The sequence below is a fragment of the Chiloscyllium plagiosum genome, unplaced genomic scaffold, assembly GCF_037043375.1.
Source record: "Chiloscyllium plagiosum isolate Xiang-an unplaced genomic scaffold, Cpla_swu_hap1 HiC_scaffold_32, whole genome shotgun sequence".
Taxonomy (NCBI): Eukaryota; Metazoa; Chordata; class Chondrichthyes; order Orectolobiformes; family Hemiscylliidae; genus Chiloscyllium; species Chiloscyllium plagiosum.
This window is the reverse complement of record NW_028270170.1, coordinates 42090599-42111399: the sequence shown is the minus strand read 5'-3', so window position 1 is coordinate 42111399 and position 20801 is coordinate 42090599. Positions and strand designations below refer to the sequence as shown.

Sequence of the window (20801 nt, the reverse complement as noted above, 5' to 3'; positions counted from 1 at the left end):
TATATGTTATTGAATTTTTGTAACTCATTCCATGCTCTCATACCTCACTTCTTCGGGTGGGGCAGTTCTTTGGACCGCGTCTCAAATAATTGTGTATCAGGGGCTTATGGGATGTTCACTGGGTATATTTATATCGGGCTCCCATGTTCTTCAACTTTTATCTTCCTCTCTTTCTTCCATTTCATTCATACTGACCTCATGGTAAGAGGAGAACCCTCATCATCTTCTGATCTGCTAGAGGTCTCAGAGCTTTCCTCGGGGAATTGAGCACTACTCGTAGCGTGGGTTGTACTCAGACCCACATCTAAAAGGACTGTTCAGGATATATAAGCTGGATACAACGGGACATTTGGATCGGGAAGTGGCATGAGTGATGTATTTTTGATATGCTCCACTCCCTTCTTGGCCTTAGTTCCTCTTTAGTACTTTTCATTTCTATACAAACTGTTTTTAATTGTTCTTTTATGTTATTGATTTCTCTGGTATAATTTGATGTTTGAATTATTTCTTATCACTGTCAAGGCTGTTGCATTATACACAGTGACCATCATTTCTTTTTCTTTTAGACGAGTACTTTCTCCCCAAACTCGTTTATATCATCCAGGGATCACTGTCCCATGGAGGTTCCACACTTTTGATGGATTTTAGTTCCGGTCTTGTACAGATCAAATTGTTGCTCAATATATTCTCTTAACTTCTACAAGATTTTATCTTCTAAAATGTCAGGTGGTGGTTGCCCATCTTTGATTACAACAGGTAATTTCAATTTAGACATTATGTCTGGCTTTCCACCGAAATTTGAACAGAGATAGACCCTCTAAGAGTCATAGAGGAAGGCCCCCTTTCCTTCCCTTTGCCACCAATTTGCACAAATTGCCAAAACTATTAATTGCCAATTAGTTGTTTCTATTATGCTGATTGAGAGATGAATATTGACCAAGATATTATCCAGGGATAACTCCCTGCTCTCAATAAAAAAATTACGATAGGATCTTTTACATCCACCCAAGTGGAAAGATGGGCTTCGATTTAACATTTCAGCTGAAAGCCAATAGCCCCACTACAATGATAGCACTCATATTTTCAAATTTTTTGAGTGTGTTTATTGGGGGCCCAACACAAACAAAATTCTCTAAAGCACAAACAAAAACAAGAACTTTCTGGAGAAACTCAGGAGGTCTGGCAAAACCTTAGCAAGAAATCAGAATTAATATTTCAAGACAAGTGACCCCACTTCAGTACTCAAAAATGCATTTGGCCTGCTTATTTCTGAATTAAGCAAGTAGTTCTCTGGGGTGGGGGAGTCCAGAACTAGAGGGCATAGGTTTAAGGTGAGGGGGGGATAGATTTGAAAGGGACATGAGAAGTTTTCGCACAGAGGGTGGTGCATGCATGGAATGAGCTGCTAAAGGAAGAGGTGTAGGCTGGTATAATTCCAGCATTTAAAAGGTATCTAGATGGATTTATGAAAAGGGAGGGTTTAGAGGGATATTGGCCAAGTGCTGACAAATGTGACTAGATTAATTTAGGATATCTGGTCGGCTTGGATGAGTGGACCGAAGGGTCTGTTTCCTTGATGTACATCTCTATAACTCAGACTCTAATTGCTTTTTAAATTGCTCATTTTCAAGGAAAATTCAATTATTCCATTATGGCCCAAACGTATTTTTATGATCTGCATTATGTTCAAGTGAGCATACGCATCTCTTCTCAGAACCAAACAAATAGGAACCATGCATAAGTTAATGCAGCAGAGCTGAAAATAAAGTAGCTGATTCAAATTGGGCTAGATTGCCCGTGTATATGGAATTGCAATTTCAGCTATATTAAAGGTATTTTAAACAAGAAAACTATTCAACATTGAATTGAATATTTCTTTTAAAATGGAAATAGAAGTTTGAGGGCTTCCATAGTAATGAAAAAAGTGACAGCCTCAAAAACGCTGGAGCAGAAAACTGCATCTCAGGGATGCTGAGAATTATTTACTCAAAAAATGTTCAAGTTAAATGTTAAGTTTATATTTCTTAAATCTACCTTAAATCTCTCAACCAACTAAATGATTATCAGAAAATGAGAAAAGGGAATAACAAAAGTAGATTGGCACAACAGTAACCAAAGCATGGAATTATCTTAAATTCAGAACTAAGGAACTCTTTTAGTCTAAGAAAAAATCCCTGGATAGGGAAGCTACACATTGATAGTGTGAAATTAACCACATTTAGTTTTCCAAACAAATACATTTTGGAACAAGTTACTTATTTCTGTTGGCTGATTAAGTCTAGACTCTGAAGCTTCTAAAAGCTTTTCATCCCATATTCCTTCCCAACTAAGAGCCATGATAACATTTGGTATTCCTAGCTATTAGGCATATAAGTAGCAATTAGTGAAAATGGACAAACAAATTATGAGCCAGCCAAAACATTACCCCTATATCAATCAAATGCCTCATCAAGTTTAAAATGCATATTTTCCCCTTACAAACATCTCTTTAAGGAATAATCACCGTGTGAAAAATGAACTCGCACATGAAGAGAAAGCAGCAAGAAAATTGAAATTGGTTGCATAAGAAACAAAAACTCCAAAAATATTTTACTACCATTATTAATTTCAGTCTTACTGAATTTTTTTGTTTTATCACATTTACATCTGTATCAATTCAAGACTCAACTGTAAATTCTGGATTAAAATCAGGAAAATCCTGGAAATAGGACAGAGAAAAAAAAAAGTTAACTTTTTCAGACAATGGCCTTTCAGAACTCCAAAGAGGTAGACACATTTTCAGCATTTAGTGACAAGGAAGGAGAGAAATGGAGGGGGAAAACAAACAAAAGAAAAGGTGTGTGATAGAAATAAAGCCTTGTGCATTTGTTTGCTTCTTTTAATGGCTCTCTAATGATCTGTGGCATAATTTTAAGTCCTTGGTGTCATTTGCAGATTCAGATATAGCTGGTGGAAATTTACTATTATGGATGATACTAGACCCCTCAGAGTATATTGTGGAGGTCGCCTAGACCTTTGTATTTATTTTAAAAGACAAGTTGAAGGCACTGTGTTCCAGATGTGAAATGAGTGGCCCACCACTACGCTTTAATCTTACAATATATTTAAACTACAAGAAGAATTGGCATAATTTAACTCAATTCAAATATTTAACAAGATAATGCATTATTTAACTACAAATCATCACCTGTTCCAATATTGGCAGCATCCTATAAACACAATTAACGCAGTTACACAGTTATTATTTTCACATGCTATCTCTCTCCAGTCCAGTCGAAAGAAAACTGAAAGAAACAATCTGCCCTTTTGATTTATTTTTAAGAGGAAACCTCTCTTAAACTTCACTGTAGCAGCAACAAACTCAAGCTTTCAGCTTCAGCAGTCACAAAAACCACCAAATAACTGAAAGCAAAACCAAAATCCTTTCTGGGTCTGTTTGAACCTGACCCTGCCAACTCATGATTATCTTGTCTTATTAAAAAAAACACCCAGAGAGAAGTCAAAGCTGTTAACGAACTATGTCTGAAGGAGCTATTTCAGCACCAATATGAAAACACTCCTCTACTAGAGCAACAGGACAGAACACATCTTTTAAAGGCACAGTACCATCACATTACAGACACTTATGGATTCCTGACTGCATGGCTAAAAACTCAGTTAATAACATTTATTCCTTAATCCTATTTAATGTGGGGAGCGATATTAGTAGCCTTCAAGTGAGACTCCTCTCCAACTCCAATCTCAGGAGGAAGCTCTGCTTTAGAGAGCTGTCAACTAACCATCTTCCATTTGCTAACTTTTATCATTTATATTTAGATTACTTGTGTTTCTTGTAGAATTCTACAATGTGTTTCTTCCACTTGTCCCCAACTCCTCAATCCACTTAGTTAAAGCCTTTAGTACCTTTCTACAGAATCTAAAGATGAGCTCTCAAGTCAAGAATCACCACCCACTATACTCCACTCCCCCACCATTCCAGAATCAAAAATGTGAGAAGCAGGAGCAATAGAAGACCATGCGGACTATCAAGCCTGTTCGGTTAGTTACTATCATAATTGCCAACCTTGAAGTTCAACTCCAAATTCCTGGCTGCTCCCTATTCCTTTTCATTTCCTCAGATTCGAAAGTCAGCTTTTCTCAGCCTTAAATTCAGTAACAGGGTATCCATGACTCTGGGGTAAATATTTACAATTCTTTGTTGGTAAAGAAGTTTCTACTCTCAGACCTAAATTTACACCTCACTTGTCATGAGATTATGTCCCCATTTTTCAGATTCCCCAAGCCTGTAGAAACCACTTCTCCATCTACACTGTCAAGCCCCTTCCAGATCCTGGATGTTTCAATGAAATCAAAGTATAAAGTAAATTATACAATTATATACATTAATTATGTTTGATTACTTTAACATGAAACTTCTAGCTGGTGCTGGGAAATCACAACTCCAAATCTAGAAACAATAAGTTAGCTACGCCAGATGTGGGATGAGAAATTCAGAGCTAACCTTTGTATTAGAAATAATCAAAGTCATCAAGACGATACAAACTCAATTCCTATCTCCTTCAGTGTTTTCCAGGATTTTATTTTCTGTTTCAAATTTCACAAATACAGATGATCATATTTTGATCTATTGCACACACTCCCCTGCTTAGATGTTAAAAGTAAAATTTAAGAACATTTAAGAACTAGTTAGATGAACACTTGAAATGCCTTAGCATACAAGGCCAGAGGCCAACTGCTGGAAAATGGGATTGGAATGCTTGACCATCAGCAAATACACAAGGAGTTGAAGGGTCTCTTGCCATCGTGTAAAAATTCTGACTCCACAACAAATAATTCCTCCCCTGCCAACAAAGGTTAAATGTGGGAACTTTTACAGATGGAAATCAAAGCAGCATCATAGAAAGGTAATGAAGTTATAAAATGATCAAAGAAAGAGACCCTTGGAATCTTAATGTAAGAATTACTCATGCTGATTTTAACACGAGTTCCTTTGGATGTCACTAATGACTAAACATCACTTCATGTATTGAAAAGGGAACAAATTGGCCAAACACCATGATTATTATTGCTCTGCATCCTTTGTCATCACCCACTGGACATGTTAATAGCAAAGGAATTACCAGCAAAGCCTACATTAGAAGCGACACATCTTGCATCCTTCTCTTCCAAACTTCAGTGTGGTACCAAGCTTTTTGGGTCAAGCACTGCTGAGGTTTGTCACACTTTCTTTAACTTTCCTACATTTTCCAAAAAATGCACCATATTCACATTTGTAAATGTAAAAATATAACTTGAACATTTCGTATCAATCAAGACGTGCTATGGCTGAAAGACTTTAGACTTTTTTGCCATTCTGCACCTGCTCTGGCTGCTCCAAACTCTACTGTATCCCTCAGAGCATAGTCCTGGACCTTAGAATGTGCCAGCCTGCAATAACTGGTCTAGAACTTAAAGACCAGCAAATTTTGTAAACCAAAAAGAGCATCTTTCATCATGGTGATGATCCTTCATGGGTAGTCAGTGTTAGCCTTGGTTTGCATCTCAGGGAACAATACGCATAGCACAGATTCCTGCATCACAGATCTACTTGGGATGAATCCAAACAGAAACCAATACATCTCCCTTCAACATTTCTTTGCAAAAGGCATATTCAGAAGGAGGTAGACAACAGTCTCTTCCTCAGCACAGCCACCTCAAGGGAAATATATTGAGAGGGTGATACTTTGGGTATGAGGAAGGATTTGACAATGAGGGGCTTTCAAAACCAGCTAAACTGTATTTTGGTGCTCGTTTGTAAGGGGCAGTGTATAGATATAATCAGTATATATTGGTTAGTTTATTTTTGCTGCACCCATTGGCACTTTGTTACAGATCTAGAAATCCATGGACTGGCAGCTGAAATCGCCTGGTCTAAAGGTGGTTTAAATGACAACAGCAGAATTATTACTAGTAACATTTGCAGCAAATTGGAATGTTGATTCTAATTTTAAATTCACATGTCTTCTAGATCCATCTTTTATTCAATTACCACAAACCTTTTGCCTCGAGTTGCCATCTAAGTTGACAGGATTGTTAAGAAGGCATATGGTGTGTTGGCTTACATTAGCAGGGGGATTGAGTTTAACAACCACAAGGTTATGATGCAGTTCAATAGAGTCCTGGTTAGACAACACTTGGAATATTGTATTCAGTTCTGGTCACCTCATTATAGAAAGGATGTGGAAGCTTTAACAGAGCACAGAAGAAATTTACCAGGATGCTGCCTGCACTGGAGGGCAAGTCTTATGAAGAAAGATTGAGATAGCTAGGGCTTTTCTCATTGGAGCGATGAAGGGTGAGAGGCGACTTGATAGAAGTGTACAAGATGATGAGAGGCATAGAGTGGATAACCAGAGACTTTTTCCCATGGCAGAAATGGCTATCACGAGGGGATATAATGTTAAGGTGATTGGAGGAAGATTTAGGGGAGACATCAGTGGTAGGTTCTTTACAGAGAGAGTGGTGGGTGCGTTGAATGCACTGCCAGCATGGTAGTAAAGTCAAATATATTAGGGACATTTAAACAACTCTTGGATAGGCACATGGATGATTGTAAAATGTAGGGTATGTAGGTTAGTTTGATCTTCGAGTAGGATAAAAGTTTGGCACAACATTGAGGGCCGAAGGGCCTGCACTGTGCTGTACTATTCTGTGTTCTATCCATCACCTCATGCTCGCTCCTGTCTTCTTCCCTCTCACAAAATCTTACCTTTATTCAGTTTTATTCTCTACAGATACAATTTAATTTGATGAGCACTTCTAGCATTTTCAGTATTTATGACTAATTTCCAGCACCCAAACCTTTTGGTTTTGGATTGTGGTGCATTGTCAGCAGCATCTGAACACAAAGCCAAGAACTGGAGTAACAAAAAAGGAATTCGCATTTCAAATTTTAATTTTTAATGCAGTAACTGGCGCAGCTTTAGTTTTAAAGTTGAAGACTATTAATTGCGTACTTACGCAAACAACTCTACAATGTTTCTGGGCTTCAAAGATTTGCGCTGTTTCCAATCCCTGGCTAAGATCTTCTGCTTCTGCATAATTCTGAACTAAAGTTCTCTCCAATTTTAAAAGTTGTTCAAACAGAATTGAACTCTGAATTGTTGGTGTTGCTTTGGAGAAATCTGGCTTATCTCATACTTGTTTATTTCATCCTCCATCTCCTGTCTTTTAGATTTTACAAAAACAAAGCTCATTATCAACTTCTAATGACAGAGCAAATGCATGCAACCAACAGCTGAACTAACAATAGAGTCCCAGGTTCACTCCATAGACGACATTATAGTACTTGGCTTATTTCAGCAAACGTAATCATTGGACTACTTCATTAAGCCTCTAACTGGATTCCAGATCATCAAACAATTCCACATGTACTTGAAGCTATGCAGACATTGGCTGTGGGGCCTCAGATGAGTAATTTGCCTACATGATTGTCAATATTGCATGACATAAGTTGTCCTTATAGGAATGAGGAACAAATCAGTAAGTATTCCAAAGCACTAAAATTGCTGTTATTCCAGTCATTATTATATACAATCCCACATAAACTACGTTTTTTAAAAAAAAAACAATACTATACCTCTTGATATTGAAAATAATACTTCAGAACATTATTTTAGTATTTAGTGAAGTAGCATTTCTCAGCTCCTAACAAATTATTATCCAGTGAAATAATGACTCAGGATTTGAAGTCAGTTAATTTCCCTTATTTTTCATCTTGACAATTTCTGCACTGCGAATGGCTGGAATTGCAAGCTGAAAGCAGCATGGTGACAACTCAGAGGTAAGTAGGACCTTGGTAAATGCTGGAATGATCAGCCATATGACTTAAAGATTGATAAATAATCAGAAGTACAACAGAATAGGAAATGGCATGATTAATGTCAAAACAGGTACAGATAGAGAAATAAAAACAAGGGAAAATGTGTTGGAAGAACAAAAGAGACAAAGAAAGAAGTTAATACTTTTAATTTTTAAAATTTCTAAATCATTTATAACTGCAAAAATGGAACATCACAATTTTAATAGTTCCCTTTCTTGAACAGAGAATGAGTTGAATTCCAAGACCATAAATATCAAAGTTAAAAAAGGCAACTAATATTAAGTAACAGTCCAAAATTTGTGCAGAGACAAGGTTAATTGGTAACTGTATAAATTCAGGAGGTTTTTTTGTACCTTGAGAAGTTTTCACAAAGCTAACAGTGGTGTGACATGTTTTGTCCAGCAATTTATGGCAAATTGATACTCATGGGTTCTCTCTTCCTCACTACAAATTGTTGAATAATTTTGCACATTAAACTTGATGCAATTTCAGAGGATTTTGTATCAATGTGATGGATTAAAACAATGATAGCTAATGCTTACATACACAAGCTCCAGTATCAGACACTAACTGAACAGTAGCAAACTTCTCACATTGATTGCTTGATAGGGGTTGCATATAAGCATTTATTCAATCAATCGCATCCTGGCCAACTTACAGTGAACTTAATCTGATCAATTGCTTTGTATATCCAATGTCACCATGCACACACACAAAACATCATTCATCAATTATTTGGCTATTGCATTTGCTTTTAGGAATGCTAGAAGCAGTGTAATCCTACTGCCCCTCCAGTTGGTACCATTATTCAATGGGATCATGATCTTGAACGCCAACTCCACTGTCCAGCATAATACTCATATTCCTTGATTTTCATAAAAATCCAATAGTTATTCAAACTCAGCCTTGAATATATTCAACAACTGAGCATCTAATATATACTATCAATAGCACACTGATCAAAGTAGTTACAATCATAGAGATGTACAGCACAGAAACAGACCCTTTAGTCGAACTTGTCCATGTCGACCAGCCATCCTAAATTAATCTAGACCCATTTGCCAGCAGTTGGCCCATATCCCACTAAACCCTTCCTGTTCATAAACCCATCCAAATGCCTTTGAAATGTTGCAATTATACCAGCTTCCACCAGCTCATTCCACATACGCATGAAAAAGTTGTCCCTTAGGTCTCTTAAATCTTTTCCCTCTCACCCTAAACCTATGTCCTCGAGCTCTGGACTTCCCTCAACCCAGAGAAAAGACCCATCTATTTACCCTATCCATGCCCTTCATGATTTTATAAACCTCTATAAAGATCACCCCTCAGCCTCACACTCTCCACGGAAAGCAGCCCCATCCTATTCAGCCTCTCCCTATAATTAAACCTTGAGAACATCCTTGTAAATCTTTTCTGAACCCTTCCAAGTTTCACAAAACACTTCCTATAGAAGGGAGACCAGAACTGCATACAATATTCCAAAAGTGGCCTCACCAATGTCCTGCCCAGCCACAACATAACCTCCCAATTGCTATATTTACTCTGACCAATAAAGGAAAGCATACTAAACCCTTCTTCACTATCCTATCTGCCTGAGGCTCCACTTTCAAGGAACAATGAACCTGCTTCTAGTTAAAGGCAAGTGAATGTAAAAACAGTCAGACACATTATAAATATATGAGTCAAAATGCAAAATAACATGAGAAACAAACCACCTACCACTTGACCGATTCTTGCGGTTCGACTTCCCACCGCTTAGGAGCATCTTTAGGCTGTTACGGAACATATCTTCACTCCCAGCGCTTGTCAGCGTCTACTCCAAATTCTATCAATAAAAGAAACACATTTTATCAATGACACAGATAAATGACTGTCTATTGCAATAAGGGATATGCATTCAAATACAGATTGCATATAAGCGGGCAAACCCAATGAAGTGGTCACAAATGTTCAAGAATCAAAAAAAAATTCTATATTCTTTCAAAAAGATGATTTGTACTTAAACAACTATTTGCATTCACAACCTCAAACATTCCAAAGCACACTCCAAAGAAAATAGATTTCTCTTTATCTAATCACAGATTTAGGCATCATTGGCTCAGTCAACATGCTAATCCATTCATAATTCACCTTGAAGAGGTAGTGGGAGGGTAGGCACACCCACCCACAATGCTGCTGATCAAAAAAAAGGATTTCAGGTTTTTGGCTCAACAGTGAAGGAATAGCAAGTCAGGATGGTGTGCGTCTTTGAGGAGAATGGTCGTGGTGATGGTTTGCCATCCTTGTCCTTCTAGTTGATAGAGGGTGAGGATTTGGAAGGTGCTATTGAATTCTTGATGAGTTGCTGCAATACAAGATAGTTGAAGTTGAAGGTGGTGGATGGATAACAAATCAAGCATTGCCCTGCACGATGATAAACTTTGTGAATGTTGTTGGAGTTGCACTCATCCAAGCAAGTGGAAAGTATGCTATAACACGCCTGACTTCAGTCGTGCAAGTGGTGACTCAGGTGGCATGTTAGTCATTGCAAAATTCTGTGATTTGCTCTTTTAACCACAGTATTTGTATGGTTGATCCATTTGTATGCAAATTGGTGCTTCTGGTGACTGTTAAATAGTCTGGTCCCTGTACAATTAGTACGCAATCTGACAATTAGTCAACCTTCTTTTCATTGAAATCAGGAACTTTCTTACTAAAGGAATAATTCATTGCCACAGAAGACTCTGGAGGCCAGGTCATCAAGTATATTTAAGACCAAGATCTATAAGTTCTTGAGTATTGAGGGGATCAAGAGTTACAGGGAGAAAGCGGGAGAATGGTGTTGAGAAACTTATCAGCCATGTTTAAATGGTTGAACAAACTCAATGGGCTGGACAGCCTATTTTCTGCTCCAATGTCCTGAGGTCTTATGGCTGATTGTAATTGCTCCTGCTTTATTCCAGGTGTAGCAACTAATTTAAGATTATAGTGTAAGGCCACAAGAGCAATTGGGTATGCACAAATGATCACAATTTCATTTTTACGTGGAAACATGTACTTTGATATTGCTTCACTACCTTTGGGGGAAGCATGAGTAAAGGTAGATAATCACATTGCAGAGGGAATTTCTCCCCATAACATCAAATATAAAATTTAAAGTCTTTTTCTGTTTTGACGTTAAAAATATTCTCAGATTTAGACAAAACATTTTCAGAAGAAAATAATGATATAGAACATAGAACAATACAGCACAGAACAGGCCTTTCGGCCCACGATGTTGTGCAGAACATTTGTCCTAGCTTAAGCACCCATCCAATTGCCACTTAAAGTTCACCAATGATTCTGACTCTACCCAGAGAGTGGTGGGGGCATGGAATGCGCTGCCTGTGGGAGTGGCAAAGAACCTACCCCTGATATCTCCCCTATACCTTCCACCCTTCACCTTAAATTTATGTCCCCTTGTAACACTCTGTTGTACCCGGGGAAAAAGTTTCTGACTGTCTACTCTATCTATTCCCCTGATCATCTTATACACCTCTATCAAGTCACCCCTCATCCTTCTCCGTTCCAATGAGAAAAGACCTAGCACGCTCAACCTATCCTCGTACCACCTATTCTCCATTCCAGGCAACATCCTGATAAATCTTCTCTGCACCCTCTCCAAAGCTTCCACATCTTTCCTAAAGTGAGGCGACCAGAACTGCACACAGTACTCCAAATGTGGCCGAACCAAAGTCCTGTACAGCTGTAACATCACTTCACGACTCTTGAATTCAATCCCTCTGCTAATGAACGCTATCAGACATGATTCAATTATTTAACTGACATGAATTCATGAAAGTAGATTAGCTATTAGAGAAATGTGCTGAAGTGATGTATCAAGGCAATATATCAATTGCAGCTGAAAAAGATCTTTGCCTCTCAATAGATTTACTGTATTTTTAGAGTTGAACCTAAACTGTGAATTAAATTATGCTGTGGTCTGTTAACAGTAGAACATCTGAATAATTTCCCACCTAAGTTAGAACTTTCAGGTTTTGTATCATCTTTATGATGTTATTGTTAATGAAGCAAGCTGTTTGTTATTACTTGTCACTGTAGATGGGCAGAGTTAATATTTTCAGAGTTAAGAAAGTCATTAAAGGGTGAGATGGGGAGGAAAGGAGAAAGGATAAAGACAGAAATAAGAGAGAAAAGGAAAGACAGACGAAAAGAGAGAAAGAGGAGAAAGAGAAGAAAAAAGAAAGAAAGAAGGGGGATTGGGACGGGAGGGGGGAGAGAAAAAAAGGGATACACACACAAAAGTAAATAATATAAGCAGCCAACATTCTTGATCCTGATCTCTGCCAGAAAAACACAAGAATAGTTGGAAAGTAGATACCCAAGGTAGAAACATATTATGTAAAAGCTAGGATTATGTAGAAAAGTCAAACTTGATTCTGTTTGCCGAGCTGGAAGTTTTTGTTGCAAACGTTTCGTCCCCTGGCTAGGCGACATCATCAGTGCTTGGGAGCCTCCTGCGAAGTGCTTCTTTGATGTTTCCTCCGGTGTTTATAGTGGTCTGTCCCTGCCGCTTCCGGTTGTCAGTTTCAGCTGTCCGCTGTAGTGGTTGGTATATTGGGTCCAGGTCGATGTGTTTGTTGATGGAGTTTGTGGATGAATGCCATGCCTCTAGGAATTCCCTGGCTGTTCTCTGTCTGGCTTGCCCTATGATAGTAGTGTTGTCCCAGTCGAATTCATGTTGCTTGTTGTCTGCGTGTGTGGCTACTAAGGATAGCTGGTCGTGTCGTTTCGTGGCTAGTTGATGTTCTTGTATGCGGATTGTTAGCTGTCTTCCTGTTTGTCCTATATAGTGTTTTGTGCAGTCCTTGCATGGTATTTTGTACACGACATTCGTCTTGCTCATGTTGGGTATCGGGTCCTTCGTTCTGGTGAGTTGTTGTCTGAGCGTGGCTGTTGGTTTGTGTGCCGTTATGAGTCCTAGGGGTCGCAGTAGTCTGGCTGTCAGTTCTGAGATGCTCCTGATGTATGGTAGTGTGGCTAGTCCTTTTGGTTGTGGTATGTCCTCGTTCCATGGTCTTTCTCTTAGGCATCTGTTGATGAAGTTGCGCGGGTTTCCGTTTTTGGCGAATATCTCTTATAGGTGCTCCTCTTCTTCTTTTTGCAGTTCTGGTGTACTGCAGTGTGTTGTGGCCCTTTTGAATAGTGTCCTGATGCAGCTTCGTTTGTGTGTGTTGGGGTGGTTACTTTCATAGTTTAGGACTTGGTCTGTGTGTGTGGCTCTCCTGTATACCCTTGTAGTGAATTCTCCGTTCGGTGTTCTCTGTACCATCACGTCCAGGAATGGGAGTTGGCTATCCTTTTCTTCTTCTCTCGTGAATCGGATTCCTGTGAGTGTGGCGTTGATGATCCGGTGTGTTTTTTTTATTTCCGTGTTTTTAATGATTACAAACATATCATCGACATATCTGACCCAGAGTTTGGGTTGAATTTGTGGTAGGACTGTTTGTTCTAACCTTTGCATAACTGCCTCTGCTATGAGTCCCGAGATTGGTGATCCCATGGGTGTTCCGTTGATTTGTTCGTATATCTGGTTGTTGAATGTGAAGTGTGTTGTGAGGCACAAGTCCAGTAGTTTAAGTATGCCGTCTTTGTTGATAGGTTCAGCGTCCTGTTTTCTGTTCTGTATGTCCAGTAGGTTGGCTATTGTTTTTCTGGCTAGGGCTTTGTCAATCGAAGTGAACAGTGCCGTTACGTTGAATGATATCATGGTTTCTTCTTTGTCTATGTGTATATTTCTGATGATGTCCAAGAAATCCTGTGTTGATTGTATGGATTACCTGAAGTACACAAACCAGACATCCCACTCAGACCCATAGTATCACTGCCAGGGACACCATCATACAAACTGGCCAAAGAACTACAACAGAAACTGAAACATCTGGTCAGCGGATCCAAACACTCTATACAATCAACACAGGAATTCTTGGACATCAGAAATATACACATAGACAAAGAAGAAACCATGATATCATTCGACGTGACAGCACTGTTCACTTCGATTGACAAAACCCTAGCCAGAGAAACAATAACCAACCTACTGGACATACAGAACAGAAAACAGGACGCTGAACCTATCAACAAAGACGGCATACTTAAACTACTGGACTTGTGCCTCACAACACACTTCACATTCAACAACCAGATATACGAACAAATCAACAGAACACCCATGGGATCACCAATCTCGGGACTCATAGCAGAGGCAGTTATGCAAAGGTTAGAACAAACAGTCCTACCACAAATTCAACCCAAACTCTGGGTCAGATATGTCGATGACATGTTTGTAATCATTAAAAACACGGAAATAGAAAAAACACACCGGATCATCAACGCCACACTCACAGGAATCAGATTCACGAGAGAAGAAGAAATCAATAGCCAACTCCCATTCCTAGATGTGATGGTACAGAGAACACCGAACGGAGAATTCACTACAAGGGTATACAGGAAAGCCACACACACAGACCAAGTCCTAAACTATGGAAGTAACCACCCCAACACACACAAACGAAGCTGCATCAGGACACTATTCAAAAGGGCCACAACACACTGCAGTACACCAGAACTGCAAAAAGAAGAAGAGGAACACCTATACAAGGTATTCGCCAAAAACGGAAACCCGCGCAACTTCATCAACAGATGCCTAAGAGAAAGACCACGGAACGAGGACATACCACAACCAAAAGGACTAGCCACACTACCATACATCAGGAGCATCTCAGAACTGACAGCCAGACTACTGCGACCCCTAGGACTCATAACGGCACACAAACCAACAGCCACGCTCAGACAACAACTCACCAGAACGAAGGACCCGATACCCAACATGAGCAAGACGAATGTAGTGTACAAAATACCATGCAAGGACTGCACAAAACACTATATAGGACAAACAGGAAGACAGCTAACAATCCGCATACATGAACATCAACTAGCCACGAAACGACACGACCAGCTATCCTTAGTAGCCACACACGCAGACAACAAGCAACATGAATTCGACTGGGACAACACTACTATCATAGGGCAAGCCAGACAGAGAACAGCCAGGGAATTCCTAGAGGCATGGCATTCATCCACAAACTCCATCAACAAACACATCGACCTGGACCCAATATACCAACCACTACAGCGGACAGCTGAAACTGACAACCGGAAGCGGCAGGGACAGACCACTATAAACACCGGAGGAAACATCAAAGAAGCACTTCGCAGGAGGCTCCCAAGCACTGATGATGTCGCCTAGCCAGGGGACGAAACGTTTGCAACAAAAACTTCCAGCTCGGCAAACAGAACCACAACAACGAGCACCCGAGCTACAAATCTTCGCACAAACTTTGAAGTCAAACTTGAATTTAAAAAAACTCTATCTCACCATGGATGCTTTAAATCTGACTTTTGTCTAGCATTTCTTGTTTGTATATCTGATTCCAGCATCCACAGTTTTTTGCTTTTGCTAAAGAATGAGCCTAGCTTACTAACCAATCTTTTATGGATTTTTTTTCATCTTTTGCCAAAAACTCAATCCCCACAATGCACATGGTTAATTATGCTAATGACCAAATCCTGAACAATAATCACTGCCGAGTGATTCAATTCTGTTATCCCTGCTATTGGAAAGACACTGAATCTTGAAAGGGTGCAGAAACGATTTACAAGCATGTTGCCAGGGTTGGAGGGTTTGAGCAATATGGAGAGATTGAATAGGCTGGGGCTATTTTCCCTGAAGTGTCGGAGCAGCGACCTTATGAAGTTTATAAAAATGTTTAACAAGCTTTCCTTTATTGGTCAGTGCATTGAGTAAAAGAATTAGCAGGTTATGTTGTGGCTGGACAGGACATTGGTTAGGCCACTTTTGGAATGTTGTGTGCAATTCTGGTCTCCCTCCTATGGGAAGGATGCTGTGGAACTCAGAAAAGGGCTCAGAAAGGATTTACAACGATGTTGCCGGGGTTGGAGGAATTGAGCTAGAGGAAGAGGCTGAATAGGCTGGGGCTGTTTTCCCTGGAGTGACGGAGGCTGAGGGGTGACTTTGGAAAATCATAAGGGGCGTGGATAGGGTAAATACACGGAGTCTTTTCCCTGAGGTGGGGAGTCCAGAACTAGAGGGCATAGGTTTAGGATGAGAGGGGAAACATTTAAAAGAGCATAAGGGGCAACCTTTACCCACAAAAGGTGGTGAGTATGTGGAATGAGCTGCCAGAGGAAATGGTGGAGACTGGTACAATTCAACAATTAAAAGGCATCTGGATGGATACATGAATGGAAAGGGTTTAAAGGGATGCAGGCCAAATGCTGGCAAATGGGACAAAATTAATTTAGGATATCTGGTTGGCATGGATGAGTTGGACCAAAGGGTCTGTTTCTGTGCTATACAAATCTAAATAACAAACTTATCACAAATATTGAGAAATTGATACATAATACGCAGGTCACCAATGAAATGCTAAAACTGAGTTGCAGAATGCAACCCAGTCAAATTGATGGCACACAACAACAGGTGGTTTTCAACAGCACTTTACAATACGATATAAAATGAAATTAATTATTTAATATGTAAAAGTGTAGTTAAAATCAGACATGTTAAGCCTAACAACTAGCATCTTAAACTCCTCAGTTAATGATCAACTGCAGAGGCACCTTAACCATAATGAGTCTTCGCCCTAACCTAGTGCATTTTATTGGGTAAGCAGAAGTTAACTTCACCTTCACAAAAAAAAGCAAACGTTTGTTTAAGTATCTTAACAGCAAGTCAGAAACCGATTTATATTCATCCTGCGTAATGAAATACAATGTAGATCATGGTTTTCACATAAACAAAAACAAGCAACATTCAACAAGACACCCTAGCACTATTCTCATTTCTATGTTTTATGGAACACTTTCTTGTTGACTACATCTATAGGGCAAACTGCAGTCTCTTTCTTGTGTTACCAAAGACACAAAAGAGAAGTATTAGTCAAATTCAGCAGAATAGCAGGTGGAGTCAATTATTGTATTAAAAGTTATATGGAAATTTCATGAATTGAATAGTGTAATAGCTGTCAAGTATGTGCATTTAGGGCTCAGATATAGTCAAATATTCAAAATTTGACTTTTTCTTTCAAATAATCCTGAGGTAGTGTTACTGTCTCTTAAATGAAGTCACTATTCATCTTGCCCCCAGCAAGTACTTGGCTCAAGGAGGTCAAAAAAGCTTCCCTGTCTGTGTGAAAGTTATTTTAAAAAATTTCAAAAACCATGGCCTCTTGTAACATTTGGCAACTATCTTCAGCCAGAAGGCACTAAATACTGTCAAGGATATAAGGTCTAGCTAACATCCCAGTTGTCGTACTGCAGTCTGGTCCTGCAGAACTGGCATCTTGTCAGCAATATGAAAAACTGCACGTGTGTCCTCTCCACAAAAAGCAGGATAAATCCAATTGCCCAATCAGTCCACTCTCAAAGTTTTGAAAACTGTTGTCAACAGTGCTATCAAGCAAAACCTAGACTCAACAATAAGTTGCTCATCAACACTCAGCGTGGGTTCTGCAGTAGCCACTCAATCTCTAACTTCATCAAACTCCAGGTTCAAATATGTAAAGAGCTGAATTCCAGAGATGAGGTGTCTTTGACATCAAGGAATGACTGTGGTAGTAAGCAGCCTTAGTTAAACTGAAGTCAATGGGAATCAGGAAGGGGGATGAAGAGAACTCTTCAAAGGTTGCGGTCATATCTAGTACAAAGGTAAATGGTTTGAAGATAATGATGTTGAAGACCAATAAGTTAGTCCAAGTTACCTCAGGGTAACATCCTAGATCTGGCCATCTTCTACTTCAAATGGTGACCTTTCCACCATCTTAAGGTGAAAACTGAGGAGTGTTCAGTTCCATTTGCAACTCACCAAACAATGAAGCAGCCTTTGACTGCATGCACCAAGAAGTGGAGATCATTCAAGCTTAGATTGACTGGCTTCAAGTTACATTTGTATCATACAAATGTCCAGCACATTTAAGAGCATTACCATCACCGTACAACATATTATTAAAGTTTTAGTTATCACCCAGAATCTAAATTGGACCAAGCATGTAAACATTGCACCAGTAAGAGCAAGCCAGAGATTGGTAATTCAACAGCAGCTATCTTGACTTGTATCTCCTTAAAGTCTATCCGTTATTTTGGCGCAAGTCAGGAGCATAACAGTATACTCTCCATGTGCCAGAATAATTGTAGCTCCAACAACTCAAGGAGGTCATTCTACCCAGGACAAAGCAGCCTGTTTGAGTGGCACCCCATTCATCACCTTAAAATTCACAATTCTAACTGCATACATGGAGTGAGAAAACATCTATTTGATTGGTGACCACAGAAAAGAATTAGCACATGGTTTTAAACATGTTTTGGTTTAGAATGTTAACCCAAACAGACTAGAAGGATGGGTGAATACCCAATTGATTTTCGAAACTAAAATCATTAAAGAATAAACACATTAGTGATTCCAAAAGATTTAATCAAATACAACCTCAGACAAAATAAAATCTATTTTAGCCTATACACAGAAGGGCCTACAAGGCATGAGGCAGTGGACTTAACTTTAAACAATTAAGTCAGGCAATTGATTCAACTATCAGTTGAGGACTATTTTGCAGACACCAGTAATTCCATTAGATTCATGACTGTTGTGGAAAAGGACAAAGATAAGTCTGAAGTCAGAGTTTTAAACAAGGGTGTACGTGGTGTGGGGTGTGGGGGTGTGTGGGGGTGCGTGGGGTGGGGGTGCGTAGGGGGGGGTGCGTGGGGGGGGGGTGCGTGGGGGGGGGTGCGTGGGGGGGGGGTGCGTGGGGGGGGGGTGCGTGGGGGGGGGGTGCGTGGGGGGGGGTGCGTGGGGGGGGGGTGCGTGGGGGGGGGTGCGTGGGGGGGGTGCGTGGGGGGGGGTGCGCGGGGGGGGTGCGCGCGGGGGGGGTGCGCGGGGGGGGTGCGCGCGGGGGGGGGGGTGCGTGGGGGGGGGGGGTGGTGGTGTGTGGTTGATTTTACATCAGAAATTATTTGGCTAGAGTAAACTGGGAGAAGATACTTTTAAGTTAATGTGTGTCTGAGCACTGGGACCCATTCAAGGAACAGGGAGAGTACAGAGAAAAGGTATTCCAATAAAAGATACAATTGAGGAAATGAACAGAGAGGGAGGAGATTCCAAGTGATCTGACAGGCTTAAAAGTAGATAAAACCACTCGGCTTCAAGCATAACGGAATTTATTTAATCACTATAATTGAAACACGAACAAAGAAAACAGAATTTAGAATAACTTAACTATTGGTCAACTGACTCAATACCACTACTTGACTAAGGAGCTGTTCCAATTCTCTTAACATCGTATAAACACACGCCTTGGCAAAAGGTAAATTCGATTACAAGTTCTTACAAACAGGAGAGATTTCAAAGAGCATAGCCAGTTAGGAACCATCTGCTGAAGCTTGGAACTTTTCTCTGGATTGAAGCAGTTTTTCTGCTACAACTAAAAACTAGAAAAAAAACTAGAAAAGAGCTGAACCAGGAGAACTGACCACTCCCCTGCCATTGTTAAACTAGGCTCATTCACAGACATTTCAGTATCTCTGCCTTTATGACCTCTTTTGAAAATAACTAAGGACAAAATATCCTTGTTGAAGGGACAGCATCATTGCAGGAGACAAACATCCAGCGTCGGAGAAAGTATATCCCAAGCAGTTGAGTGAGCCAAGGCTGGCAATTCCTCTCTAGCTATAGGAGAGGTGCCAAAGGACAGCTAATAAGGTACCATCCTTCAAGAAAGGTAGAAAGGGTAAACCATTAAACTAGAGGCCAGTGAGTCTAATCTTAGTGGGAGGGAAGCAATATAGAATTAATCTTCCTGTGGAGAGTTAACAGGGAGTAATCAAGAGCAGTTAGTATGGCCTTGTTAAGGTGAGGTCATGTCTAATCAACTTGATTGAATTTTCTTGATGAGGTCACCAGATGTGCAGGTGAGGACAATGCACTTGATGTAAACCTTGCTGAAGTTCCAATAGGCCACAATAAGGTGCTTTTGATAAAGCCTTATGTGGCAGACTGATAGCAAAGGTAAAAGTCCATTGAGGTATCCAAGGAAATTTGGCTAATTGGATCCAAAATTTGCTGAGTGGTAGAAAGCAGAGGATGATGGTCCAGGAGTGATTTTTCTTCTGACTGGATGCCTTCATCAAGTGGGATTCCACAAGGATCAGTACTGGGGCCCTTGCTATTTGTGGTACATACAAATTACAGTATTTATGCAGTTTATAAGTCTATGTAGGAGAGTTGATCAATAAATTCACAGATGATACAAAAGTCAGTGAGCAAATAGGAGGAAAGCCTTAGATTATAGAGGGCACAGACCGGCTGTTAAGTGGGCTGATCAGTGGCAAACAGAATTAAACCTGAAAAATGTGAGGTGATGTACTTCGGCAGAACAAACCAGGGAACGGAATGCTGATGAACGGTAGAATCCTAGGAAACACAGATGATCAGAGAGGCCTTGGTGTGTATGTCCATCAGTCCATTAAATTAGCAGGACAGAGAGATAAAGTGGTTAAGAAGGCATTTGAGATATTTGTCTTTATTAGCAGAGATATATTTTCAGACAAGGGAGGTTCTGCTGGAACTGTATAAAGTGTTGGTTTGGCTACAGCAAGATTATTGTATGCAGTTCTGGAATCCACGTTATAGAAGGGATGTGATTACATTGGCGATGCTGCAGAGAAGATTTAGCAGGGTATTACCTAGAATGTAAAGGTTTAGATGTGAGAAGAGATTGTGAACAGACTGGAGATGTTTTCCTTGGAGCAGAGGTGGCTGAGGAGAGACATGATTGGGCTGTATAAAATTAGAAGTGGTATGGACAAGAGTAAGCTTTTTTCCTCAAAG

General features: G+C 39.9%; 1 protein-coding gene across 20 annotated transcripts in view; it reads right to left on the bottom strand.

Moving 5' to 3' along the window:
• Positions 1-20801, bottom strand: part of LOC122540026 (protein TANC2) — a 1060344-nt gene that overhangs the window by 762536 nt on the left and 277007 nt on the right. For 19 of the 20 annotated variants that reach the window (XM_087977936.1, XM_087977934.1, XM_087977935.1 and 16 more), the window contains one exon: positions 9581-9686. In XM_087977936.1, the coding sequence (XP_087834062.1) occupies positions 9581-9647 (67 nt within the window). In that variant the 5' untranslated portion in view covers positions 9648-9686. Of the gene's footprint in view, positions 1-9580; positions 9687-9991; positions 10137-20801 lie in introns of those variants that run through there. The other variant, XM_087977939.1, reaches the window with a different exon arrangement.